Here is a 27,862-nt window from a genome sequence, read left to right as displayed (position 1 = left end):
TGGTGGCTCACAACCATCTGTAATGAGATCTGGCGCCCTCTTCTGGCCTGCAGGTATACATAAGGCAGAATATGCATATATAATAAATAAATAAATTTTTTAAAAAAAGAGTATAAAATATATTCAAGCAGAGCAGTGGTGGCACACGCCTTTAATTCCAGCATTTAGGAGGCAGAAGCAGGTGGTTCTCTGTGAGTTCGAGGCCAACCTGGTCTACAAAGTAAGTTCCAGGATGGCCAGGACTATTTCACAGAGAAATCCTGTCTTAGGAAAAAAAGAAAAACAAAACAAAACAAAAACCCAAAAAACTCACTTAAGCTGGTCATGGTGGTACAGGCCTTTAATCATAGGACTTGGAGGAAGAAGCAGGCAGATCTCTGTGAGTTCAAGGCCAGCCTGGTCTACACAGTGAGTTCCAAGACTGTGAGATGGATGTCTTTAAAAAAAAAAAAAGGTATAAAATATATTCAATACTGAAAGTGGAAAACTTAATGTGAAGTTCAACAACTTCTACTCCAAATGCTAACTCTAACTGTATAGAAGTTCATTAAATCGTAGAGACACAGGTCAGGCAGTGGTGGCGCACACCTTTAGTCCCAGCACTCAGGAGGCAGAGCCAGGCAGATCTCTGAGTTCCAGGCCAGTCTGGTCTACAGAGTGAGTTCCAGGACAGGCACAAAGCTACACAGAGAACCCCTATCTCGAAAATCAAAACAAAACAAACAAACAAACAAAAAATTGTAGAGACATTAGATCTGGTTTTTTATTTTGTTCTTTTTTTTTGCATTTTTGTTGTTGTTTGGGGGTGGCAGTTTCGAGACAGGGTTTCTCTGGATTTTTTCATAGTAATACTTTTCTTATGTGGATTCCATCTCTGGCCTCCACACACATGTGCACATATATACACAATATACACCCACATGAACACATACACACACACAAAGGCATCAGAATCAGACTAAAGGGCCCTACCAATGCCAACTTTTTAGCTATAATACTTCAACATACTTTTAGATGTTTCCACTAGAAGAAGCCAGGTAAAAGCTAGAAGGAACCTCTGAGTTATTTTTACAGCTTCTTACAGTCTGTATTTTTTAAAAAAAGGCTTTAGAAAAATCGAATTGAAGATCTTGTCCCAAAACATTGTTAAGTAATGATAAGGCAACAGAGCTACAGAGCAGACTTCCCAGGAGTGGAATGTCATCAGCCACAATTGGACAAGTCTCCACAGGCCGTGGGGTTCTTTCCAAACCATGATCAATCAGCTCTGAGATCTGTAGCTGTGATTAGGAAAGAGTGTCAAGTTGACAGGTGTCTAATTTGGCTACACCGATCATAAATCCTCAGTTATCTCAGAGCATCTCATTAAAATCACCTACAGGCCACACATTCCTCTAATCGCTTCCTACATGGCACAGAAGTATACAGTGTTAATTAGTTTATCAAACTGTAATACACTAACTCATTTATGTCCACTTCCTCCACAAACCATGACTTGAGGCACAAAACGTATCTTGAGCCAGGGGTGGTGGTATAGGCCTATCATCCCAGACCCAGGAGACCGAGGCAAGAGGATCAGAGTTCCAGGCCAGCCTAGGCTACATGAGCGAGCACCCTGAACTCTGCCCCACATTTTGTTCAGCTCATGCTAATCACTAGAAGCTGAGTCATGGCAGCCTCTTAACAGTCAGTCAGAGACAAACTAGTAATAACTCTCTTGAGGTTGGGGGTGGTTTTCCTTTCTGACTCGGGATATTCAAAGAAGCTCAGAGTTTTTATTTGCATGTGTGTAACGAAGTCCCTCAAAAGCAGGAATTTAATTCATAAAGATTTCTATAGTCACTTCATTTTATTTGTTAGTCACCTAAGACATTACAACTCAGTGTGACTTACAATAGAGAGGTCAGGCTCTTGAGGGAGAAAAGCCAATATGAACTGAAGAATGGATCAGCTGTACAGTGGAAGCCCGTTAGGGTGTTCGCTGTCACCGGGTGCGGTGGCGCACACTTTCAATCTCAGCACACAGGAGGCAGAGGCAAAGGCAGATCTCTGAGTTTGAGGCCAGCCTGGTCTACAGAGAGAGTTCAGGACAGCGACAGCCAGGGCTGCACAGAGAAACCCTGTCTTGAAAACCCAATGAGATAAAACAGGATGTTCTCCGAATCAAGCACCAAGAGTAACAAGTGTTTTCAGGCACTCATCCACAGCAGCACTCTGGGGGCTTCAGCACTGGAGCAAAGCACAGGGTGAGCACTCCATGCTGTAGAGCTCTCAGTGAAAGAAGTTTATTAACACATATTTCCTTCACCAGGCACGATGGCACACACTGGAGGCAGAGGTGGGTGGAGCTTTGTGAGTTTGAGGTCAGCCTGGTCTACAAAGAGTTCCAGGATAGCCAGGGCTACATAGAAAACCGTCTTGAAAAATCAAAACCAAAACCAAAATCAAACCAGTTACTTCAAATAAATATTTTATTTTTTGGTTTCTTGAGACAGGGTTTCTCTATGTAACAGCCTTGGCTGTCCTGGAACTCGATCTGTAGCCCAGGCTGGCCTCAAACTCACAGAGATCCGCCTGGCTCTGCCTCCCAAGTGCTGGGATTAAAGGCGTGCGTCACCACCACCCAACTCAAATCAATATTTTAAAAGGCACCAACCAAAGCGGTAAAACAACAAAAGCAGGAACATCCAGAGGTCAACTGGGCTGTCTAAAAACACCATGAGGCTCAAGACCCCAGAGCCACCAAGGACTCCTTAGGGTCAGTCATCTCAACAGGCTCAGAAGCCAGTTTAATCCGCAGAACCTCAGCAAAGCCATCGCCAAACCAGCATGTGACGTGTGCCGTGTCGACAGTGAAGAAGAAAAGTCGGTCCTGACAGAGCTTCCGTCGGTACACAGACCGGGGGTCTGCCGAAAGCACAGCCTCAATGGCACACTTGGCTTCCTCTGTGGACTGAAAGTATTTAAAGGACATCCGACCAGCATCTGCAACGAGAAAGACACAAGCTTGTACTTACGATCACGCAGGTCAAACTTGGAGACAGTGAGTTTTGGCATGAGATGTGGTAGCTCAGCAGGTCATATTTAAAGGAACAGGGTCTGGAAACCTATTCATTACAGAGACCTGCGCCTCCAAAAGTTCTCTTCTACTGAACAAAATACTCGCGGTGTATTTTCTATAAATCTCCAAAACAGGAGAGGCAAGCCTTCATTTCTGTCCACAAATACCACTCTTTCTATGTTCAATCTATACTTTAACTCTTGTCATTTTCCTAATGGAAGGGACATTGTCAAAGAAACAAGTGGCATTCTCAGTATTCTCAAGGCTGCCCACCATCCACCCCAGACATCTTTAATTCCAGCACTTGAGAGGCAGGGGCAGGTGCTGTGGAATAATCCTTCAATACACTGTGAATATGCATTACTCTCATTGGTTAATAAAAAGCTGACAGGCCGGTAGCCAGGCAGGCAGTTAAACAGGAAAGCCAAACTGAGAATGATGGGAAGGGTGGATTCAGGGAGAGACGCCAGCCAGCCACCCAGGAAGCAAGACATGCTAAAGAACAGGTAAAGCCATGAGCCATGTGGCAATACACAGATTAACAGAAATGGTTAAATGTAATAGTTAGCTAGTAACAAGCCTGAGCTATCAACCAAGCATTTGTAATTAATACAAGCCTCTGAGTGATTATTTGGAAACTGGCAGTCGGGAGAGAAATGTCCAACTACAGGCAGGCAAGATCTCTGTGAGTTTAAAGTCAGCCTGATCTACATAATAAACCCCAGACCATTTAGTGCAGAGGGAAAGAGGGAAGAAGGAAAGGTAGAAAACCAGGCATCCAAACCCCACTGCTAGAAGCAATGCCACATTCCTAACAGATGGAGAGTCCAGGACAAAACTTCAAAAGACCATTAAGAAGCTCAGCATCCTCAGAGAGGCCCAGTCATATATTTCAGGTAAACAGATGGTCTCCCTTTCAAGTGACAAAACCTCCCATGTGTATGCATTCTTCAACAAAAATAAAGTATATATGGGCAGCTGAAGAGATGGCTTAGCAGTTAAGAGCACTTGTTTTGCAGAGGACTAAGATTCAGTTCCCAGCACCCATATGGTGGCTGACAACCATCCAAAACTCCAGGGGATCTAACACCCTCTTCTGACCTCCTTGAGCACCAAGTATACATATGGTGCACACACACCCATGTAGGCAAAACAATCACACGCATAAAGTAAAGTAAGTAAATCATATATGTGTGAGTATGTGTATTTTAAGGAACTGGTGAGAATGACAGGGAGTAAAGGTGTTTGCTGCCAAGCCTGACAACCTGAGTTCAATACCTCGTGGTGGAAAAAAAGAACTGATTGCTGCAATTCCACATAGGCACTATGGTGTGCACAGGTGCAACACACACACACACACACACACACACACACACACACACACACACACACGATAGATAGAGAAACAAACAAATAAATTTATGTTTGGGGGTTTCTTTTGGCTTTTTGAGACAGGGTCTCTCTGTGTAGCCCTGGCTTGCTTGGAACTCACTATGTAGATCAGGCTGGTCTCGAATTCACAGAGATCTACCTGCCTCTGCCTCCTGAGTGCTAGGATGAAAGATGTGTGCTACCATGCCTGGCCAAATGGTTTTTGTTGTTGTTGTTTAGGATTTTTGTTTGTTTATTTGTTTTGAGACAGGGCTTCTCTGTGTAACAGCCCTGGCTATCCTGGAACTCACTCTGTAGACCAGGCTGGCCTTGAATTCAGAGAGATCCGTCTGCCTCTACCTCCCATGTGCTGAGATTAAAGGCGTGTGCCACCACCACCTTGCTCCAAATGTTTTTAAGTGGCATATAAAACCCCATGTGGGCTCATGCCCTTAATGTAGGCTCTGGGACCCTCCTCAGTTCACTATGCTACATGACCTCTCAGAAGCCACACCCCCTTCCTCTCGGGCTATGCACTGGCTCTCCAGAGGCTGGCTTCCTTTCCCTGGTTAAACTGATTCACTCCTTCATCTCCTTGGTGTCTGCTCTCGTGTGTCTCCTCAGTGAAGCCTCCTCTGGTCATCTATTTCCAAATGCAACCCTCTAACACTGCCCTGCTCTTTGTTACATCCTGGGCCACCATTACCTTCTAACAGTGTATATTTCTATGTGCTTCGCACGGCAGTGTGCTGACTTCTATGCCTTGAGCTTACATCTCTCCGCCCATTAGAATGCAAACTGTGGAGGCAGGGCTTTCCTGACCCCCTTTCCTCACTGATGTTTCCCCCACAGGCAAGAACAGTGCTGGAGAGGCTCAGTGAGCAGCTGCACAGTAAACAAACGCACTTACCTCACCCTACGGCCATGCTGGCTGTTTACTGAAAAGTAACACAAGAACAGCTCTCAACCCTGTGCAGATCTGTCATCTCCTTGGAAACCAGCTACTTCTTGCTAGCATCCTCATTCCCACCTCTTAACAGCCACCAGCTCCCTTCATCCTCCATCTGCTATGGACTGGGGAAGTCAAACAACACATGCTAAGAACCATGTGCTAAATGGGCTCCCAAACAGAGCCCTGTGGCCTTCTTTTGGCAGGAAGTGCATGCCCTGTAGGGGGAAGCACTATGGCAGGAGGGTCTTCTCTCCCTGTGAGATCCTGGGGTCCCCTGACAGAAGAAAACAGATACCTTTGGCCAGATAGAAAAGCAAGAAAGAAATTGGGTGTACCCAAGTATACGCAAGCACAATCTACCATCTGAACACTGTCACAAAAGAGAACAGAGAAAGGCAAGCGGAGCAGGGAGAGGGCTCAGCGGTTAAGAGCACCTGCTGCTCATACAAAGGAGTTGAATTCGGTTTTCACTACCCACATCGGGCAGTTCCCAAATGCCTGTAACTCCAGCTCCAGGAGATCCAGAGCCCTGCCCTGGTCTCCACCAGCACCTACATGGACACATACCCCCAAGACAGACACACATGCATACACGTGATTACAATCAAATAAATATTAAGTAACTGAAAGATGAAGGCTAAAAGTCATGGGCATCTCCTGAGGCAGCTGTCACTCTCAGAGGCCTTCTGAGCACCTGAACTAACCACCAACCACACAGTTGTCAAACAGAAAGTGCCCTGTGATCGTGCATCCAGTTTATAATCCTGCTCCTTAGAAATCCAGTCATGGGGCTGGAGAGATGGCTCAGGGGCTAAGAGCATTAGTAGCTCTTCCGGAGGTCCTGAGTTCAATTCCCAGCAATTTCATGGTGGCTCACAGCCATCTACAATGGGATCTGATGCCCTCTTCTGGCATGCAGGTGTATATACAGATAAAGCACCATATACATAAAATAAGTAAATTTTAAAAAACTATTTAAAAAGATGGGCAGCAGTGGTGCACACCTTTAATACCAGCACTCACAACACTCAGGAGAGAGAGGCAGGTGGATCTCTGTGAGTTCAAGGCCAGACTGGTCTACAGAGTGATTTTCAGGACAGAAACCCTGTCTTGAAAAAGGCGAAATATATATACACACATATATATGTATATATAAATTAAAAGGGGGGGGTGCTGGAGAGATGGCTCAGTGGTTAAGAGCATGACTGTTCTTCCAGAGGAGCCAGGCTTATTCCCAGCACCCACATGGTGGCTCACAACTGTCTGTAACTCCAGTTCAAGCGGATCCGACACCCTCACACAGGCATACATGCAGGCAAAACATCAATGAATATAAAAATAAATAAATTATTAAAAAAAATCACACTGACAAATATTCCATATATATAACTGCTTTCGGAAGTGTCAATCCTGGCTAGATTTCATATATTTCATCATGTGACTGGGTCTGTAGCTGACATGCACAGGCCCTGATCCCCAGCACAGTAAGAAACGATATAAAACAAAAGAACGTGCGCTCACCTCTCACTCAGGCCTCGGGGACCCTAGGTACCCTGGCTTACCTCCTGAACTGAGCTTCCTCAGGTCCATGTCTGCATGAGGAGTAAACCGGACTCGTAAAGAGGCTGCAGGAGCCTCCTTCACCCAGGTGGGGACGACACTGCAGGGCGCTCTGTCAGCTGTCCCCGCACGGCAGGAAGCCCACCCTGTCTCTGCACTGCTCCCCTGCAGGACCAAGGCATGCTCCACGTTCCTAGACCTATCTGTGCCTTCGTTCAGAAAGCTCTTCAGATCCTGTGGGCCAAGCTGCTCTTCAGCCATACCCACACTGTCACCTCTGCTTGATTCCAGCACCAAATCCACTGTTCTCTCTCCGTCCTCAGGGAAAATGTGCTGGGTTTCTGTGCTGTCTCTAGACTTCTGGGAGTTTTCTTCTGGGGTTCTGTCTTCAAGGCATTTCAGTTTCTCCTCAGCGCTCTGGCAGTGCTGTGCTTTCCCACACCCTGAGAGCAGGCGCTGGTCACAACTGCCAGCTGTGCCATCAGCCTGGGACGCAGCCTTCGGCTTATGGTGGTTATTCTGCATATTCAAGTCCTCCAAAGGCTCCAAGTTCTGTGGTGAGTCATAGTCAGCAATGTAGGGCTTTATGTCTAGCACAGGCGTGCCATGGATCATGTCAATTCCAGACAGGTATACAGCGCCACCTGAAGGGGAGAAAGATCCTCTTACATGCTTACAGTAGAGAGGGGTACAGGCAAATGGAGGGAGGGATTACCCCCTAAGTCTCTCTCCAAACACCCGCTTGCACTTCATTGAGCCCACTTACACTGTTCTGCCTGGAAACCCACATCTTCACCTGCCAAACTCCTACTCCTCAAGGCTCACACAGAATACGTCACTTACAAATCTTCCTGGCTCTTTCTTCTCGGTCCCACAGAGGCATAAGTGAATAAACCTCCACTCAAGCCTTTTCATACAGAATGGCAATGGCTTACGATGCCTCTGTGCCTTGACAGTGAGCAGGTCCCCGGAGCACAAGCTGGGGTTCACTCATCTTTGCATCACTGCTAGGCACATGCCAGTCTTCAGCATGTCACCAAGACCAATGCATATTTCCGCTGGGGCAAGCAGACTTTAGGAGGCCTGACATGCTCCCCAACTTGGTGCCCATGCCCTGTGTAACCCCTTCTCTGAGTTTAACTTAATCTAAGCCAAAGAATATGGCAAAAGAGTTCTGATACCCTCCAAAGATGATTTCCATATAGGACTCCTTGCTGGCCACAGACTCAACCTGACCAACTCTCCCTGCAGCCCGGTGAAATGTACAAGCACGCTGGGAAAGCCCAGGTGCCAAGCAGCCATAAAATGCCCTAGAAATGTGGACAGCCTTCAGGACCTCAGGGTACCTCCAGTCAACACCAGCATAAAGCTGGGGCCCTCAGTTCTACACCTATAAAGAAATGAACTCTGCAACAACCTCACTGCAGAGATGAGCCAGCAAAAATGAGCTCCAAAAGCTCATATATTTGAATACTAGGTCCCCATCCTGCTGACCCCTTGAAAAATAGCAATGTTTTAAACACATCATCAAGGTGTGCTGCCTAAACAGATACACTTTGGATCATTTTATTACACAAAACTAGAGATATGTCCATGAAGACTCAAAAAAGTCAGCAGGGCACAAGACCCTATAATTAAATATGAAGAGAGGTCTCCAGCTGTCCCACTCAGATAGCTCTTGTCCACTTCCTGCTACTCGTACAGAGTCTCCTACCCTGACTCTTAGAACGTTGACTGAATGAGAACCATATACAGCAGGTGTTCACATTGATTCTGACTCTATTTTAGAAAAACATGATTGCAAGAAGACCCAGATGAAACATGTGATGTGCAAGCCTGGAACTGGGTAAAGATGGCACAGGACTATCTAAATGACAGGTCTCACAGGAGAACCCAAGAGTTCAGAGGAAATTCCCATGCTGCTCGTGGCTCCAGGCTGTATTTGTCCCTGTGCATGACCATTACTTATTATGCTTTTCTCTTATCAACCTGCCTTCTGACACAGGAGTAGGCACATGATCTTTATGAGGGCTATGAAAAGAAGCACTCCTGTCTCCACCCCTCCACTATTCATAATTGATTAGAGCTTGCCCATTCACTTTTCTGATTTCACCTCCGTCAACAGAGAGAGGCTAAGTTCTCTGCAAGCAGGAATTTTCATCTGAGTTAATCACCAATGTATCTCTATCATTATCTAAAAAACAAGATGTGTAGTGGTAGCCTGAATGAGAATGGGCTACAGAAGCTCATCTATTTGAGTATTTAGTCCCCAGTTGGTGGGACTGTTTGGGAAGGATTAGGGGATGTGCCTTGCTGGAGAAGGTGTGTCACTAGGGGTGGGCTCTGAAATTTCAAAAGTCCATGCCTTTCCCAGTTAGCTCTCTCTGCCTCAAGCATTTGGATCAAGATGTAAGCCCTCAGCTACTGCTCTAGCACCATGTCTGCCTGCTGCCATGCTGGTGGTCATGGACTATAATCTTCTGAACAAACACTTCCTCTTATAAGTTGCCTTGGTCATGGTGTCTTACCACAACAATAGGGAAGTAACCAAGACAAGCAGTTTACATGCATGCTCAGAAAATGTTCTAGAGCAATTGTCCAATTTGGTAAGCCATCTTTTTTTTGGGGGGGGGGTTTCAAGACAGGGTTTCTCTGTGTAGCTTTGCGCCTTTCCTGGAACTCACTCTGTAGCCCAGGCTGGCCTCGAACTCACAGAGATCCGCCTGGCTCTATCTCCCAAGTGCTGGGATTAAAGGCGAGCGCCACCACCGCCCAGCTGGTAAGCCATCTCAATAAAGTCAGGTGGGTAAGCAATGACTTTGCTGGAAAGCCTACCATAATTGAGCACAATTCAGCACAGTTTAGATCCCAAAAAGAACAAAACAGCCTCTCGACTATTTAGTCCAGTGTCCTGAAGAGCACTGAAGACCTACTGTGTAAGATCCTCAGCAACAAAAACTCTGTAGAGTCAGAGAGGCAGGCCCTATGCTTCCGCCCCCTTCAGGAGCAAGCGCTCAAGATGCAGCCTGGAATGGGCTCCCTGCTCCTATCTACATGCTGTCATCCTCTGCCTCCCTAACAAAAACTTGGTCTGTTAGTCAAAAGCGAGAAGCTCTCTGAGCTTGGGTAGAACTCAATGGGTAGAGTGCTTGCTATTATGCACAAAGCCCTGGGTTCAACGCCAGCACCACGTAAACTGAGTGTAATCAGTTCTCGGAGATCATAGTTCAAGGTCATCTTCAGCTCTATATGGATTTCAAGGTCAACTTGGATACATGAGACCTTGTATCAAAAACAAAAACAAAACAAAACCAAGAAGCTCTCTGAAAACCTCCAATTAAAAGCAATCCCATCTTCTACAACGGCACTTCACTTCTACAGTCAGACAGACAGACGTTAAAGCCTATAATGTAATATCCCAGGGCACTTAAAACAGCACAGCTGTGTTGGCCTGCACTGCAGTCTCTTTCCTTCAGGCTGCAAAGAAGAAATAACACTACTCTTCTCCTGCTTTCCACATGTGCATGAACAACTGGGCATTACACATCACAATTGAAACTAGTCAGTGAATTTTAATCATCTTGTATTTCCAACATCCCAAGTCTTAAAAACGTTATTACTAATCTAATGATTACAAAATCTACAAGTTTTTAAAGTAGCACTGGTTTTTTATAGCAGAATGATAAAAACAAGCTCTGAGGGCTGGAGAGATGGCTTAGTGGTTAAGAGCACTGACTGCTCTTCCAGAGGACCCTGGTTCAATTCCCAGCACCCACATGGCAGCTCACAACTGTCTGTAACTCCAGTTTCTGAGACCCAACACCCATGGCAAAACACCAATGTACGTGAAATAAAAATAAATAAATTTAAAATTAAAAAAACAAACAAAAGCCGGGCGGTGGTGGCGCACGCCTTTAATCCCAGCACTCGAGAGGCAGAGCCAGGCGGATCTCTGTGAGTTCGAGGCCAACCTGGTCTCCAAAGCGAGTTCCAGGAAAGGCACAAAGCTACACAGAGAAACCCTGTCTCGAAAAAAAAAAAAAAAAAACCAAAAAAAAAAAAATTAAAAAAGTATTTTTGCCGGGCGGTGGTGGCACACGCCTTTAATCCCAGCACTCGGGAGGCAGAGCCAGGAGGATCTCTGTGAGTTCGAGGCCAGCCTGGGCTACCAAGTGAGTCCCAGGAAAGGCGCAAAGCTACACAGAGAAACCCTGTCTCGAAAAACCAAAAAAAAAAAAAAAAAAAAAAACAAACAAAAAAACAAAAAAACCAAGCTCTGAGCACCTTCTAAGAGCTGGTTTTGTAGTGTTCCCAACACTGACACCCTCTCAATCATTGTACATCCCTAAGTGTCTGAGGGCTCTCAAAGGTGACGCCACCAGTGTTGGCATGAACAGCAGCTAACAGTGAATTCTCAGCTGATTTGACAAGACTTTTAGGAGTAAGATAGGAAAGGTCAAAGTTGAAGTGAGTGAGCTATTTCCTCCTTGCCCAGCGTGGCCAGTGTCAGTAAAGTAGAAGTGAGTGAGCTACCTCCTCCTTGCCCATTGTGGCCAGCATTAGTAGAGTACAATGAGTGAGCTACCTTCCACCTTGCCCAGCGTGGCCAGCGTTAGTAGAGTACAATGAGCTACCTTCCACCTTGCCCAGCGTGGCCAGCGTTAGTAGAGTACAATGAGCTACCTTCCACCTTGCCCAGCGTGGCCAGCGTTAGTAGAGTACAATGAGCTACCTTCCACCTTGCCCAGCGTGGCCAGCGTTAGTAGAGTACAATGAGCTACCTTCCACCTTGCCCAGCGTGGCCAGCGTTAGTAGAGTACAATGAGCTACCTTCCACCTTGCCCAGCGTGGCCAGCGTTAGTAGAGTACAATGAGCTACCTTCCACCTTGCCCAGCGTGGCCAGTGTTAGTAGAGTACAATGAGCTACCTTCCACCTTGCCCAGCGTGGCCAGCGTTAGTAGAGTACAATGAGCTACCTTCCACCTTGCCCAGCGTGGCCAGCATTTAGTAGAGTACAATGAGCTACCTTCCACCTTGCCCAGCGTGGCCAGCATTAGTAGAGTACAATGAGTGAGTTACCTTCCACCTTCTCCAGCTTGGCCAGCGTCAGTCCTATCGCATTGGGGCGATGTGGGCTCCTTGTGGAGAACACTCCAGTCTTTGCCCCATTTAGCCTAGGTGGCTGCACTTTTGCCTTGTAGTTCAAATGGCCATTTTTGTGAAAAACAAACAAAATCCTATTGAAAATAAATCAAACCACTTGTTTAAAAAGAGGACAAATTATTTTAGTATAATGATTTGAGAAGGGAATGTAATCTCCCACTAATTAACAGAAAGAATAGTTTTTCTTAAATTATCAGTCATAGAAAATGAGCCCTCCCTCCATCCTTGTGGGAAGAAAGTCATCTCCACATGCTTAGTACTTAACACCAAGACCGGCATACAGCAAGAACTTAAGACTTGTACGTGGCCAAGTGAACACCACTTTGAAGTGCCTGCTGTTTGCCATGTAGTATGCTAACGTTTTCATACCCATTCAGTGCCGTAACAATCCTAGGAGGTATTATTTAGCCCTCACTCTGAGGGTGAAGAAATCGAAGCTCAGAAAAGTTCAACCTGGCAAGGCCTTTCTAAACAGAATATGAAAGCCAGAAACCATGAAGAAAAACAATAACAGGTTTGAATTAATTAAATCATTCAATCTAGGTCTAGGAGATGTTTGCTATACATAGTGGGTTAGCTGATATTTACAATATATAAGTCATTCTTACGTATATCATCAAGTAAAGAACTCAACACAGGACTCAAAGCAAAGAACAAGAATGTGCAACAGCTAACCCTGAGTCTCAATAACAATTCAGAGGACAAACTGAAAACATAACACTGTATTTCTCTACTGGGCAAGGTAAACATGGACGGAAACAGAATTCCTAGTGAGAGCAAGTAGTATCCAAATTTTTAAGGCTTTCTGTCTTTTAGGAAGGGTAAACTGAATTCTTCAAAGGCCTACAATAGAGCCTTTCTCTATAAAAGGTCAGATGGTAAATAGTTTAGGATTTTAGGCCAACCAGTAGCGGTTTAAACTATTCTGCTACCAGAGCAGAATTTTACAGTGGCAGCCACACACAATACATAAGACAATAGCATGCCACTGACGGTATACAGATTCAGATCATGCTACACATCGGGTGCAGCTGTGATCCCATAAGCTAATGTACACAAATAAGCAGTGAACCATATTCGGTCCACAGGCCACAGTTTGCTGAGAGACCAGCATAAAGACCCATGGGCAGAGTCAAGGAGGTCTATGGTTTCAGTTCAACAGAAGGGAGCCATCGCCGGGCGGTGGTGGCGCACGCCTTTAATCCCAGCACTCGGGAGGCAGAGGCAGGCAGATCTCTGTGAGTTCGAGGCCAGCCTGGGCTACAGAGTGAGTTCCAGGACAGGCTCCAAAGCCATCATAATCAGAACAAGTTGAAGTTAAAACATGTTCCCTTAGTGACTCCCAAGATCCTAAAGGTGCCCAAATATGCAAACCACCAAGTGCACAAGCTGAGTATGGGAATCCATACATAATCCATAATCATACAGATAGGGATGGTATAGATGGCAGGCTCCAGAGCTGCCTTCAACTGGCGTACTTTCTCAGGGCCCAATCTACCACTTCTAACTATAAAACAACTTACCAAACATGAGAAAACTGTTCTAGGCCCATCAAGGAATGTTCAGGATTATTAAAGATGCTCTTTCTGATTTTCAAACAGGCTCTGGAGTGGCTACAGATGGATGGCTGCCTTGGAGTACCATTCTTGGCCATGAAACATGATTCTAAGTAGCCTATTGGCTCAGTGAAAAGATTTCCTGTGAAAGAAAATTGGGTAAGATTACTCAAAAGGCCAAAGATGTATTGGTTTCATAGTTCTAAAATCTAGGTACAACACAATTATTAAAAACATTTTGTTTAAATACAGAGTCCTGCTATGTAGCTCAGGTCAGCCTCAAACTCATGAACCTCTAGTATCAGCCCCTTGGGATCACAGCTGTGCACCAGCATACCCATCTTAATTTTTATTTATAATTATATAAATACATAAATTATATTAACATAATAAATGTGTTGATTATATATTGAGGTATAATTTACAATTATAATTTATATTTACAATTACTTCTTTGTATGTTCTTTGAGATGTCCCAGATCTCCATTTTACCTCATTTACATTAAATCTGATTAGCACAACCAGTAAGACTATAAATCTGAGACTGTCTTCTCACAGAACATTTCCTTACTTTTTACTTATAAAAACTCTATTACTTATACAGAGAAAAAATTATATGCAACATGTATGTAAGTTAACGGATAATGTACCAACCAGCCACACCAACCACAGTCCCTAACTGCTTGTACTAACTGCTTGTATCTCTGTAGACTGCTTCCAGGAGCTGCAATCTGTGCTTTATCATCATCTGTTTCCTTCCAGAAGATGATCTTATCATATGTACTTCTGAGCCTAAACAATACTTCTTTTACTCTGAATTCTGTAAAAAACAGACATCACACTGTAAATTATCTTCCTAGACTGGCTTTCTCTGTCCCTCTATATTGTGTATGTTTCTGACAACTTTCAAGTTTTTTTTCCAAGAGTATTTTTGGGTACTGCTGTGTTATTTTTGCTTGTTTGGGGTGCTTGTTGGGGTTTTTGTTGTTTTTAAGTCCTCGTCCATGCTCCTGTGGAAGAGGATTAAAGACGAAGAAACTGCCAAATGCCAAATGCCAGCATCAGCCACATACATCCTAGCTCTCTGTATCTCCCTAAGGAAAAAGATCATAAAACACACATGGTCGACCCAGCGAGCTACTGTGTTGGGACTAAGGCCAGGCCACACCCCGTAAGGAACATAATACGTCACTCTCGTTGGGCCTGGGCGTGTCACGTGATCGCGGGGACACGTGACCCTAACTTTGGCGGCAAGGACAAGAACGCCCGACAGGCAGTTCGCGTTCTTCTCGGTGAGGAAGCCAGCCGCTTAACGTGATGCTGCCCCGGGCGCGGCGCCTCCGGTTTCCTATAGTTTACCTGTCTCCAGGGCCGGCTGAGCGCACCCGCACGGGGCTGCTGTGCAGCTGGAACCCCGCTCCGCCAAGCCGCGCATGGCTGCGGGCCGCTGAGTCGTCCACACGCCGTGCGCAGCTTTCTGTTTCCGCTTCCGCCCTGCAGGCTTGGGCGCCTGCGCAGTAGTCGCTCGGTGCCGGGTCTCGGAGAACGCCGGCAATGGCGGCCCGGTTGCCGCGTGGAGGGCTGAGTTGGGCGCGGAGAAGCTGTGCGTGCGGCCCCCCTTCCACCCGTTATGCGGCTCTGGCGCTCTTGGGAAAGCCTGCAGTGTGCCCTCCGAAGATGGGACACGTGGGTAAAGATGTCCACGCAAAGATACCCTTGAATTATAAACGGCCTCCGTGACCAAAGAATGACCCAGTTTCAAAGGGAAATGATGTGAATATCTGTGATCACATAGCAAAAGAACTGGAGTTTAGGGTGCTTTTTTTTTTTTTTTTTTTTTTACATTCATGTGTGCGTGGGAGCGTGTGGAAGTCAGATGACAGTGCGGGAGCCGGTTCTCCCCTTTCACCGCGTGGCTCGTCAGTGTTAGCGGGTTCCTTTACCCCCTGAGCTAGAGAACGGAGGTTAAATGTTTAAAATTCTGCTTGGGCGTGGGGTATGGGTTATATTTACCACGCTGCTCCACTTTTTCAGCAATAACTATTTGTTGAATAAGAAGCCCAAGTAAATCAAGAGTGGTGCATGTTACAGCCAACCTTGTGAACGTTTCTTGAGCGCCAAACCACAGGAACCAAAATGAGAGTAAAGAACCAGCACATACATTGGAAAGCTGGGATTTCAAAATCTCGTGGGTTTAGAAGGAGGTGGGATGGGGAATCCACCACACATTACCTGTTACATAAAATATTAAAAATACGCAAGTCCGAAGATTAAAGGTTTAGCCATGAAAAACTGTTTCTTCTAAGTTCATTGTAACTGACTAGCAAGTCACTAGTAGGAAATAACCAATATTAAGAGGCAGGTTTTTAAGAAGAAATTGTGAATCTTTTAAAAGTTAAAACTGATACTGTGTCCTCTATAAGGAGTTTTGTAAATGAAATTAGCAAAATGCTTTTTTTCCAATTTTCTTTTTGGGGGTACTGGTCTTGTCTAGCTGGAGAAACAAGTTTTGAGTACCCTTGGGCAACATCTGCGGGCTTTTAAAAAGAGCTGAATAAGCTGCAACTGCCACTAGTCGGCGCTGTTAACACCATAGTCAAAACTGAAAAGTGAAAGGTATTTGTTCTCCAGAAAGACATGCTAGTCACTTGATAATCATACCAAAAGTGTGTAATTGCCAACTGTGCCAACTACTGAAACTCAAAGTAGACTTGGAGACACTAGACCTAGGAATCTGCCTTTAAAAACAATAGGGGGAGGGGGCGCTGGAGTGATGGTTCAGCAGTTAAAGCACCAGCTGCTATTCCAGAGGATCCAGGTTTGATTCCCAGCACCCATGTGGCAGCTCACAACCGGCAGTAACTCCACTTCCACGGGATCTGATCCCCTCTCCTGGCCTCCACAGGCACCTGCACACATGTGCACACATATATACACACACACACAAAATTAAAAGCTGGGCATGGTGGCTTGTGCCTTTAATCCCAGCACTGGGGAGGCAGAGGCAGGCTGATCTCTGTGATTTGGAGGCCAGCCAGGGCCACACACACACAATTTTTTTTAAGTCTTCAGATGTAGTTCCAACATGCCCAGACTCCTTGCTGCCACAGAAGAGGACAGCACAAAGTGGAGCTAAGGTGGATTCTTGGGGAATTATAATTCATGATCTCAAAGCTCTAAACCAACAAGAAAACAGGAATAATTCGATGCACACTGGTGCCTGGGTGTAATTAAGAAAGTAGCATGGATTTATAGGGAATGGTGAAGGAAACAGGACAAGGGACAAGGGAGATGGCCCAGTGGATACAGTACTTGCCATGCAAGTAAGGGAATAGAGTTTGGGTTGCCAGCACCCATGTAAATGCTGGGTAGGTATAGTGGTCTGCAGAAGGTAGAGACAAGTAATCCCTGGAATAATCTGGCTAGCTCAAGCATCAACTCTGGGGTCAAGTGAGACCCTGCCTGAATATACAAGATGGAGAGCAATTGAGGAAGACAGACATCAATATATGGTCTCACATGCATGTGCATATGTGGGCACCCATGAACCCACACACTTTCACTAGGTCCCAAGAACACATTTACACAGACATATTTTTTTAAAGCAGACTGGGGATGTAGCTCAGTTGGAAGAGTGTTTGCCTAGTATGTGCAAAGTCCTTGGCTCAAGCCCTCACATTGCATAAAGCCAAGTGTGGTGACACATGCTTATAAGGTGAGTTTCAGGCCAGCCTGGACTCTGTAAGACCCTGTCTTCAAAAAGACAAACGATAAAGAAAAGAAAAACCTGAGTAGTTAAGAGCACTTGTTGCTCTTGCAGAGGATCTGGGTTCGATCCCCAACACCCACATGGACAGACATAACTCCCTATATCTGTAGTTCTAAGGGATCGGATGCTGTCTCCTGACTTCTGTGGGCACCAGGCATGCTATGGTGCACAGATGTACATGCAGGAAACATACACATAAAAAAATTGACTGTTTAAAACCTTAGAGTGGGGTTGGGGATTTAGCTCAGTGGCAGAGCACTTGCCTAGCAAGCGCAAGGTCCTGGGTTTGGTCCTCAGCTCTGGAAAAAAAAAAAAAAAAAAACCTTAGAGCATAGGCCATTCAAAAAACAAGTGTATCTATGCCTAGATGTCACCTCAAGTAGAACCCTGGAGTAGAGTCCTGAGCACCTATATTCTTGAAGGCTCCTCTGATGGTTCTCATGTACCATGAGTGCTCTGTGCCACCCATTGTAAGGGGTGGGGCTTGCCTTTTTGATACAGCCTCAGAACCTAGCACATGGTCTTACTGAGTGAGCTTTTATTTGCCAAAGTTTGTCTTATTTTTAGCCTCCAATGATAGCCCAAGGAAAAATCCAAACCAACTGGATACCAGGGAATATTTTCAAATATTTTCCCAGAATTGTTTGTGTCCCTGCCCCGGTCTCCTGTCATTTTTAGTTCACTCTGACCATTGTCACCAGATGACTCCTGAAATACAAAACCTTCAACTTCATTGTAAAGCCTTACTCCTCAGTTATCTAATAAATGATTAAGTCATTTACGTCTACAAGACTACACCCCGGCCTGGAGACATGGCTCAGCCGGTTAAGACTACTTTCTGGCCGGGCGGTGGTGGCGCACGCCTTTAATCCCAGCACTCGGGAGGCAGAGCCAGGCGGACCTCTGTGAGTTCGAGGCCAGCCTGGACTACCAAGTGAGTTCCAGGAAAGGCGCAAAGCTACACAGAGAAACCCTGTCTCGAAAAACAAAAACAAAAAACAAAAAACAAAAAAAAAAAAAAAAAGACTACTTTCTGTGGCCACGTGTAGTGGTGTATGCTTTAGATCCCAGCACTCAGGCAGAGGCAAGCAGATCTCTATGAGTCTGAAGCCAGCATAGTCTATATGGCTTGTTCCAGGGCATTTTGGAGCTATACAGTGAGACTGTCAAAAGAAAGAATAAATACACTGCTCTCCAAGAGGACCCAGGTTTGCAGGGTTGCTTCCTAGTACCCATGTTGGATGTCTCACAATCTCCTATAACTCCAGGTCCGGTGGCTCTCTACACTCCAATAATAGATTCGCTGCCTCATGACAGATCTTAACATGTAAATATGGACCCGACATTGACTCAGTTAGCATACAGTTCTCTTGACCTTGAACTAGTCTGGGTGTCCTGTGCAGATACTTCCCATCCTTCAAGTCTCCACATCAGGATAGATGAGCGCTCCTCCCATTACATGTACTATGCATATGGCAGCAGCACTGTTCCCTTTGGGGGAGGTTATTAAGGATATTTAATATAGATTTTAAGTATGAGGGTTAAGAGAGAGGCCCTCTCATAGGAAGGAAAACACCCCTGAGAGCCAGGGCATAGGCTCCTCGGAGAGGAAGCTGCTGCACTCGCTGCTTACGTTTGGAATGATTTGTTTCCCAATGAGACCAGGTTAAACCCTAGTGAACAAAGATGGTTTCAGTGTTTTTACCACCCCACCCCACCCCAGAACATAGCAAGATGCTGTCTTGGTAACAAGCTTAGCCCATAGTAATGATTTCATGTACATTTTTCACAAATACAGTTTAAAAAAATAGAAATAAAAGGTCCAGATTCGCACACAGAAGTAAATGACATTTATCAATCCCAAAATATTTTGCAAGAAGTTCCAGAGTAAGAATTGTTCAGATTAGCTCAGAGAGCCTTGTAAAGCTTGAATAAAATTCTGATATTACAACATCAATAATTGACAAAATTCACAAGAAACTATATACTTTCAAAATATTAAGTGTTCCTATCAAAATGCTATCTTCTCAGAATTACCAAATATATGTTTCTTCTTAGAGGGGAAAAACCAACTACTCACCCCTTCCCCTGCTCTTATTCATCCCTCCCTCTACTGTCTCCCCCCATATACATATGTACATCCTCAAACAGCACGCGCGCGCGCGCGCACACACACACACACACACACACACACACACACACACACACACACACACACCACTATTGTGTATGTGTTAGAGCCTTTAAAAGTTAGTTCTCTCTTTCAGATAAGATCTATATGGAAAAAAACACCAGCTAAAATAGTAATGCAAATTGTAGCAATTGCTACAATGTTTCAGGAAAATCATACAAGAGAAGATGTGTATGCTCTGTTCATTTGGACTGCAACTTCATCGCTGAGTCGTGTTAAAACAGAACATAGCTATACGTGTCATCTTCTCGACAGATCTCTTGAGGACCCTGTGGACTTGATGGTGTTTCTGCATCTTGATTTACTTTGGCTTTTTCCTTCAATTCTGTAAAATCAAATAAAACACAAAACAGATTCAATAAACAATATTGGCACAGTTGGTTACTCACTTGGGAGAGGGAAGCCATGCCACAGACCACGCACACACATTTTAGCTGGGTTAGATACTTAGATATTAAAATGCCATGTCACAGAAATGGTGTTTCTATACTCTTGGAATTTTCTTTTTAAGTTTTTTGAACAGGGTTTCTCTTGTGTAGTCCTGGTTGTCTTGGAACTCACTTTGTAGACCAGGCTGGCCTCGAACTCCAAGAGATCTGCCTGCCTCTGCCTCCCAAGTGCTGGGATTAAAGGTGTGTGCCACCACCGCCCAGTGGGATTCTTTTTTATAGAGAGCAACATGTGCTGTTTTTTAAAGATTTATTTTTATGTGTGTTTGTGTGCTATGTTCATTTGTGTGCACCAGGTGTGTGCAGGAGCCTTTGGAGGCTAGTAAAGGGCATTAGATCTCCTGGAGTTAGAATTACAGGCAGTTGTAAGCCACCAAATGGGTGCTGGAAGCCAAACTTGAGTCTTCTGCAAGAACAGTACATGCTCTTAACCACTAAGCCCTCTCTCCTCCAGTCCAAGGTGGGTTTTGTTTGCTTGTTTTGTTTTTGGAGACAGAGTCTCATTATGTAGCCCCAGTTGTATGGAACTCACAATGTCGGCTGACCTGGAACTCACAGAGATCTGCCTGCCTCTGCCTCCTCAGTGCCAGGATCCCTCCCCGTGATCTTTTTTAGGGCTGGAGAAATGACCAAGTGCTTAAAAGCACTTGCTGCTCTTCCAGAGGACCAGCATTTGGTTTCAAGCAATAAAACCAACCAGCACAGCTACATAGTGAATACTAGCTCAAAAGCCAAAACAGAGCATTTTTACACATAATTAATCCTATTTCAGATTTGTTTCTCTTACTGTAATTTCTCAAAATGGGTAAATAGAATTTTCAGTTATCTACGTTTTTTGGAAATGTGCTAACAGAATGTTGGTCGCCTGAAAAAGACATTGTACTTGAAAGGAGCCAGTGCTGTTCATGGCTCCCGTTGAGGTAACTGGTTACTGTCAAAGACAGCTTTAAATCACGAATTCTGAGGGAGTGGTTGCTATACAAATACCCTACCTTGAGAGAAAGCACAAGCGCCCTCACTGTCCTGGTGGGCGTTAGGGTCCTGTCCTTGGGCCCCACCTGCTTCCTGGGTGTGTTCTGGAAGGCGGTCCTTAGGCCCATCCCTGTTCTCACAGGTCTTGATGGAGAGGTCTTCAGGCCCAGGCATTTCATGGCAGGTTTCAGGGGAGTAGTACTCAAGCCCAGACATTGGTTGACATGTTTCCAGTGAATGGTCTTCAGGCCCAGGTGAGTCTTGGATTGTTTTATGAGAGGAGACTGTAGGCTCAGTGGGTTTGTAGGTCTCATGAAAAATGAATTCAGGTTCAACTGCTTCTTGGTGTGTTTTTGAAGAAATGTCTTCAGACACGGCGCATTCTCGTGTTTCAGAGAAGCAGTCTTCAGTCACAGCCATTGCCTGATCTGCTTGGGAAGTTTTCTCTGGGGTGACTGATTTGGGGCATGTATCAAGTGGACAGCCTTCAGGCACATCTGTCTGGAGGAGTGCTTCAGGAGAGCATCTTTCTGGGCCAGCAGCATCTCCAAGTGTTGTCCAGGGAACAACAGCCATCTCTTGGCGTGTTTTAGGGGAGACGACTTCAGGTCTGGTCACATCTTGGCACATGTTCAATGTATGCTCTCGAAGCACAGCTGGTATTTGGCACATTTTAGGAGAGAGCACCTCGGGTCCAGCCGTATCTTGGGGTACTTTGGAAGAAAGGTTTTGGGGCACAGCTGTTTCCTGGAACATTTTAGGAGAGAGTGCCTCGGGTCCAGCCATATCTTGGGGTACTTTGGAAGAAAGGTTTTGGGGCACAGCTGTTTCCTGGAACATTTTAGAAGAGTGCGCCTCGGGTCCAGCCATATCTTGGGGTACTTTGAAAGAAAGGTTTTGGGGCACAGTTGTTTCCTGGAACATTTTAGAAGAAAGCACCTTGGGTCCAGCCATATCTTGGGGTACTTTGGAAGAATAGTTTTGGGGCACAGCTTTTTCCTGGAACATTTTAGAAGAGAGCACCTCGGGTCCAGCCATATCTTGGGGTGCTTTGGAAGAATGGTTTTGGGCAAGCACAGCTGTTTCCTGGCACATTTTAGGAGAGAGTGCCTCGGGTCCAGCCATATCTTGGGGTACTTTGGAAGAATGGTTTGGGGACACAGCTGTTTCCTGGCACATTTCAGGAGAAGGCACCTCAGGTTCATCCGTGTCTGGGCACATTTTAAAAGAATATTGAAGTACAGCTCTTTCTGGGCACGTGTTAGGAGAGAGGTCTTCAGGTTTGGCCCTATGTTTGTGTGCTTGAGAATGGTTCTGTATTGCTAGATCCTGGCACTGAACGCTTTGTTGGTGTGCTTCAGAACAGTGTTCTGCAGGCACAGCTTTTGGGGGGCATGCCACCGATGGGAGGGCTTCAGTCACAGGGTTTACAGGGTGCTCGGTTTCTTCCTCAGCAGGTTCCATTGCTTTCTGCATCCTTGGATTCTCTGTTTGTGACAGAGGCTGTGCCCTCGTCCCTGTGCCCCCCTGTCTCTTCGGGCCTCTTGGGTTTCCTTTTCCTGTTCTTTGACACTTGCGTTTTTTCTGTTCTCTGCAGAGAGACCAGAATTAATGTCAGCAACAGGGCTGCAGGGTCCAAATGAATGCTTCCAATATCCACCCCTGTCCTTGTAGCCCTGTTTCATGATCTTAAACAAGCCCTTACTCTCCCCAGACCTAGGTGTTCAACTACTAAGAAAGTGTTCCTGTAGGACTTTATGGTTTTAAAGTTAAAGTGTGGTGTGTGTGTTTGTGTGTGTGTGTGTGTGTGTGTGTGTGTGTGTGTGTGTGTGTGTGTGTTGTGGTGTGTGGTGTGTGGTGTGTGTGTGCATGTGCATTGTGTAATGCGGGGAGGGGAAGAGAGAGAGAGCACGTTTGGGGAGATAGTAGTTCCCAGGGTAAAGGGCTTAACCGAGTTCTAGCTTCAGCACCCAGGTGAAAATACAGAGTATGTGGTGCCATGAGTTTGTAATCTCAGAACTGGAGAGGCAGAGATCCCTGGACCTTCCTGACCAGCTAATTGAACCCAATTGATAAACTCCAGGCCAATGAGAGACCCTGTCTCAAAGGAGGTGCATGGTGTTCCTGAAGATGACACTTGAGGTTATCTTCTGGCTAGCTCATACACACACACACACACACACACACACACACACACACACACACACACATGTACCTGCACATACACATACATTAATAAGAAGAAGGGCATGTGTTAACCCAACCTAAGACTGTATAAAAAAGCCTGTGGAAACTCACTGCTTGGCAAGCTAATTAAAATTTTAATTAGGACTAAGGAGATGGCTCAGCACTTATTGCCAAGCCTGATGACCTGAATTCATTCCCAGGATCCATATGGTGGGAGGAGAGAACTGACTCCCACAAGTTGTCCTCTGACTTCTACATCGTGGATGCACCCACACACTCACGTACTAAATACATAAAATATAACTTAAAATATAACTTTAAAAAATAGAGTTTGGATGGAGAGATAGCTTAACAGTTAAAAAGTACTACTTTTTCCAAGTACTCAAATTCAGTTCCCAACATCCACATGGGGCAACTTACAACTGCCTATAATGCCAGCTCCAGGGGGATCCCATGTACCTCTGGTCTCTGGGCGCACCTGCACTCATGTGCACACACACACACACACACACAAATTTTTAAAATAATAATAAATCTTTAAAATACAAAACAAAGCCAGTGATAAGGCTCAGTGGGTAAAGGAACTTGCCACCAAGCCTGATTCATCACTGGGACCCTTATGGTGGACATAAAGAACCAACTACTGAAAGTTGTACTCTGATTCTCTCTCTAATAAATTCTCTCTCTCTCTAATAAATCATCATCATCATCATCTTCCAGGCCAGAGAGATGGTTCAGTGGTTAAGAGTATGTCTATACATGCAAACAAAACACTCATTCAGATAAAATAAAATGTAAAATAATAATTTAAAATTTATTTTAAAAATGCAAAAATACCCAAGTGGCCTAAAGCTTAGTCCATGCTCCCTCATAACTAGGGCAAGTCATTCAACCTCTCCATTTCTTGGCTTCCTTATAGGTAAGATGAGACAAATAACACCTTCCTGTTTTGTGTGGTGGCTATAAGAATTACATACAGGGGCTGGAGAGATGGCTCAGAGGTTAAGAGCACAGGCTGCTCTTCCAGAGGTCCTGAGTTCAATTCCCAGCACCCACATGGTGGCTCACAACCATCTGTAATGAGATCTGATACTCTCTTCTGGCCTGCAGGAATACATGCAGGCAGAACACTGTATGCATAATAAATAAATAAATCTTAAAAAAAAAAAAAAAAAAAAAAAAAGAATTACATACAACTTAGGTGAATGAATCACAAAGACAGTATAAAGTAGAACTATGGTATTACTGTAAGAGCCTTCTCTAGTCTTTCCTAAGTCTCAGGCACTGTTGTGATTTACTTCTGTTACTTCAGGCTATGAGGTAGATGCTATTATCTCCATTGTGCAGAGGACAAAATTGAGGTGTGCTGGGATGTTCCATAAACTGCCCATGGTCAATGACTAGGAAGTTGGGGGCGTTAGGCTGGTCATCTTTGCTTATCAGCTGGGGCTTGCCCACCTGCCCTCTAATTTTAGTGTGCGTGGATGCTTTGCCTGCATGTACATCAATACCACATGGGTTTTGGGAGCGATGCTCCTGACTGCTGAGCTGTCTCTCCAGGCCCTGGTTTTTGTGTGTCAGTATGTGTTCTCACTAAGCCCTGTGAGGCCTAGAACTCATAACTTCCGACCACCACTCTATTGAGTGCTGAGATTACTCGTATGCACTACCAAGTCAGGCCTTAGGCACCTTTTTTAACACCAACAAAACCAATAAAGGGTAGCAGGAGCTACCCTGCATGGTCCAGCTTCAGTGGCTGGAACCTGCCTCAGGGGATGGTAGAAACAACAGAGAAAGAAAGCAGGGGAAAGTTCTGTTGTCATGACTACCGCTGAGACATTAGGCAAGAGAGTTAACCCATTGGAGACTACTTTAAAAACAAACAAACAAAAATAAAAATTTAAGCACACGAGCGCAACACCACCTGACTTAGAGGATACTTGGGAAGGTGGTGTGGGCATGGGCATGGCATGACATGTAACATCTACACCCATCCCTCTCCCGGGTAAAGAACCTACCCAAAGTTCCATTGTGACGTCTGCTTCTCCTGTGCTTCAGCTTTTCTCTTCCTGAGTTGTTCTCTGTTTCTCAAACTCCAGGTTCCAATGACATCTGCCAGGTGAAAAGGAAAGTTACTGGGGAGCGTGACAGTGACTGGGGGGTGCCTCAGCAAGTATCCCACCACAGAAGTTTTATTTATCTAGTTATCACTTATAAATCTTGTTATTTCATGTGTATAGTGTTTTGTCTGCGTGTATGTCTGTGCATCACATGTATGCCTGGTGCCTAAGGGGGCCAAAAGAGGGCATCAGATACCTTGGACCTGGAGTTAGAGACAGTTAAGAACCACTATGTGGATGCAGGGAATTGAACCCAGGTCCTCTGAAGATCAGCAAGTGCTCTTAACCGCTGAGCCATTTTTCCAGTCCCTACAGAATTTTAGACCCCCTCTCCTGAGTTTTGCCCTTGTTTTTTGAGGTCAAAGACCATCTCCTCCTTATTCTTCCACCTTCAGAAAATGTGGAGGAGATTTTTTTTTTCTTGAGACAGAGTCTCACACTGTAGTCCTGGCCTGGCACTTGCTGTGTAGAGCAGGCTGGCCTCAGACTCACAGAGATCCACCTGTCTCTGTGCCTGGAGTGCTGGGATTAGAGGTATGTGGTAATACACCCAGTGTAGCAGACCTTTAGTGAGCATTTGAGTGTGAAAAGCTTTGAGACCTACACAGATGATACTACTGTTCATAAGTGTGCTGTTGACCTACTGACTTATTCAAAATAAATTTATATTTGTACAAATAATAAAAAAATAGATCATGTTCGGTCATCTTTGTCATAGTAACCTGTTTTCATTGTATTCCCTATTTCCATCCAGGCCATATATTATACAAAGTAGTTAAGATAGCACATTCTATCTTTTATTAACCTAACTTAGATAAAAAATAGTTCCTTGACACAGCCTTCAACACTATAATTTTCCAGTGACATGGTACTGAAGCTAGTTGATATGTTCTCTAGGCACTTGAAAGAAAAAGACACTTGATGTCAACCTCTGGCCTACACACACACACACACACACACACACACACACACACACACACACATAGGTCCACATACATGCAAATATGCATCATACACACAAAGTGTGCAAGAAAAAAATTTTAAGAGGTCTATGGCCACCTAAATTTGAGAAAAACTAGTAGATCTTTGAGACTGCCCCTCTCAGCCTGTGGGGGTGTCCAGTCTGCACGGGAACTCCAAGAAAGGAAATGCCCTTGGACGAGGGCACTTTTTGTTCTTAGGACAAGAATTCTTTATTCTTTCTTTCTTTTGTTCATTCTTTCCTTCTTTCTTTTTCTCTTTCTTCTTTCTTTCTTTTTTTTTTCTGGTAGTGCTGGGAATTGAGCCTAGGGCCTCACACATGCTAGGCAAGCATTATGCTACTGAGCTTTGTTCCCTGTCCAGGGATTCTTGATGAGGAAAAATCATATTTTTACCAACTTCTAATTAAATTTACATTTTCCTTCAAAGTGTGAATGTAAGTAAAAGCCACAATGGTCTTAGCAGTGTGGCACTTTATCACTCAAATAAATTACAGAATTTTTTCCTATATGACATTACAATTCTTGCACATAGCTTCAGTGATCACTTGTGGATATGGGTCTGTTGGATTTGATACTATGTTTATACTGTATCACATGACTTAATGCATCTATAAATAAGCACATACATTGCTGTATCACAATTTTAACAATCTTAATAGCTATCTTAATACAATGATGACCTTTGTAATCACATGTATTTAATATTTTTTTTATTTCAAGAAAAGATATATAGATTCATCAGAAGCTAAAAGTTTTCACACTGTGCCCTAGGGTATCTCAGAGCCCAGGGTTCCACAAAACATTTTGAGAAATGCTGCTCTAGAACAGACCTTAAGATAAATTAGAAGCCAAAAGAGTGAGCATCAGACAGATCAGGCCCTGGTGGAGCTCCTGTTACCACATCCTTCCAGATGTCCTGGCGGCTTGCTTTGCCGCAGAACAGGAGTGTCCTGGATATTTTCGCTCTCTTTCATTGAAGAGACTTTCTCACTAACAGTTTGTTTACGGCCCCTGGGTTCTTAGCACCAAAATGCAGCTCATCGGTTAAGTCCATCTTCCCCCGGACGTACCCCACTGCTACTTTCTATCCGACCCATACCCAGTCAATAAAAGAGGAAAATGATGTGTCCCCCGCAGCCACAACCTCCAAAGGTCTGTCAGTACCTGGAGCATGGGCTCTCCGTGGATGAGGTTCAGGTGTCTGGAGGAACTTCAGAGGAGATCCATCCTTTCCCACGTCCATTTTGCCACAGCGCCTTCTTGGTATTCTCTCTGACTTCACAAGCACCCTAAAAGCTTTTTTTAAATGTCAAAACTAACACTTAAAAAAACATACACACAAGTTTGCTTGTCACTTCCCGCCTAAAAGTTTTATCTGGTTAGACCACAACTGTGGGCAAATTCCACTTTCTTTATCACACTGCACAGGTGTGAGGGGGAAATGGCTGGTGCTGGCCCTGTCATCCTGCAAGCCTGATATTTCTATAGGGAACCCCTCTGACACAGTCTGGCATGTGCAGCCTCCCG

The 27,862-nt window shown here is 44.9% G+C and overlaps 2 protein-coding genes across 4 annotated transcripts; both read right to left on the bottom strand.

The window, feature by feature from the left end:
- Positions 1-738: 738 nt before the first annotated feature.
- On the bottom strand, positions 739-15,467 carry Trmo (tRNA methyltransferase O). 3 transcript variants are annotated; one of them, XM_052717162.1, is made up of 5 exons: positions 15,024-15,467; positions 13,632-13,806; positions 12,025-12,182; positions 6,947-7,588; positions 739-2,985 (listed from the first exon to the last, which is right to left on the bottom strand). In XM_052717162.1, exons 1-5 carry the CDS (start codon positions 15,097-15,099, stop codon positions 2,726-2,728), a joined length of 1,311 nt encoding a protein of 436 aa, XP_052573122.1. In that variant the 5' UTR covers positions 15,100-15,467; the 3' UTR covers positions 739-2,725. The 3 variants fall into 3 exon arrangements, with proteins under 3 accessions (XP_052573122.1, XP_052573123.1, XP_052573124.1); XM_052717163.1 differs by lacking the exon at positions 15,024-15,467 and adding an exon at positions 14,319-14,592; XM_052717164.1 differs by lacking the exons at positions 12,025-12,182; positions 15,024-15,467 and having other exon boundaries at positions 13,632-13,764.
- A 4,161-nt stretch (positions 15,468-19,628) lies between these two features.
- Hemgn (hemogen) lies at positions 19,629-27,578 on the bottom strand. Its single transcript, XM_052718464.1, has 5 exons — positions 27,500-27,578; positions 25,251-25,344; positions 22,069-22,636; positions 21,067-21,732; positions 19,629-19,959 (listed from the first exon to the last, which is right to left on the bottom strand). The coding sequence occupies exons 1-5, from the start codon at positions 27,576-27,578 to the stop codon at positions 19,840-19,842; spliced, it is 1,527 nt and encodes a 508-aa protein (XP_052574424.1). The 3' UTR covers positions 19,629-19,839.
- Between the last annotated feature and the right edge of the window lie 284 nt (positions 27,579-27,862).

Source organism: Peromyscus californicus, unplaced genomic scaffold, assembly GCF_007827085.1.
Source record: "Peromyscus californicus insignis strain IS unplaced genomic scaffold, ASM782708v3 Scaffold_5__1_contigs__length_169319896, whole genome shotgun sequence".
Classification (NCBI taxonomy): Eukaryota; Metazoa; Chordata; class Mammalia; order Rodentia; family Cricetidae; genus Peromyscus; species Peromyscus californicus.
The sequence above is the reverse complement of the archived record's forward strand: the minus strand, read 5'-3'. Positions and strand labels throughout refer to the sequence as shown.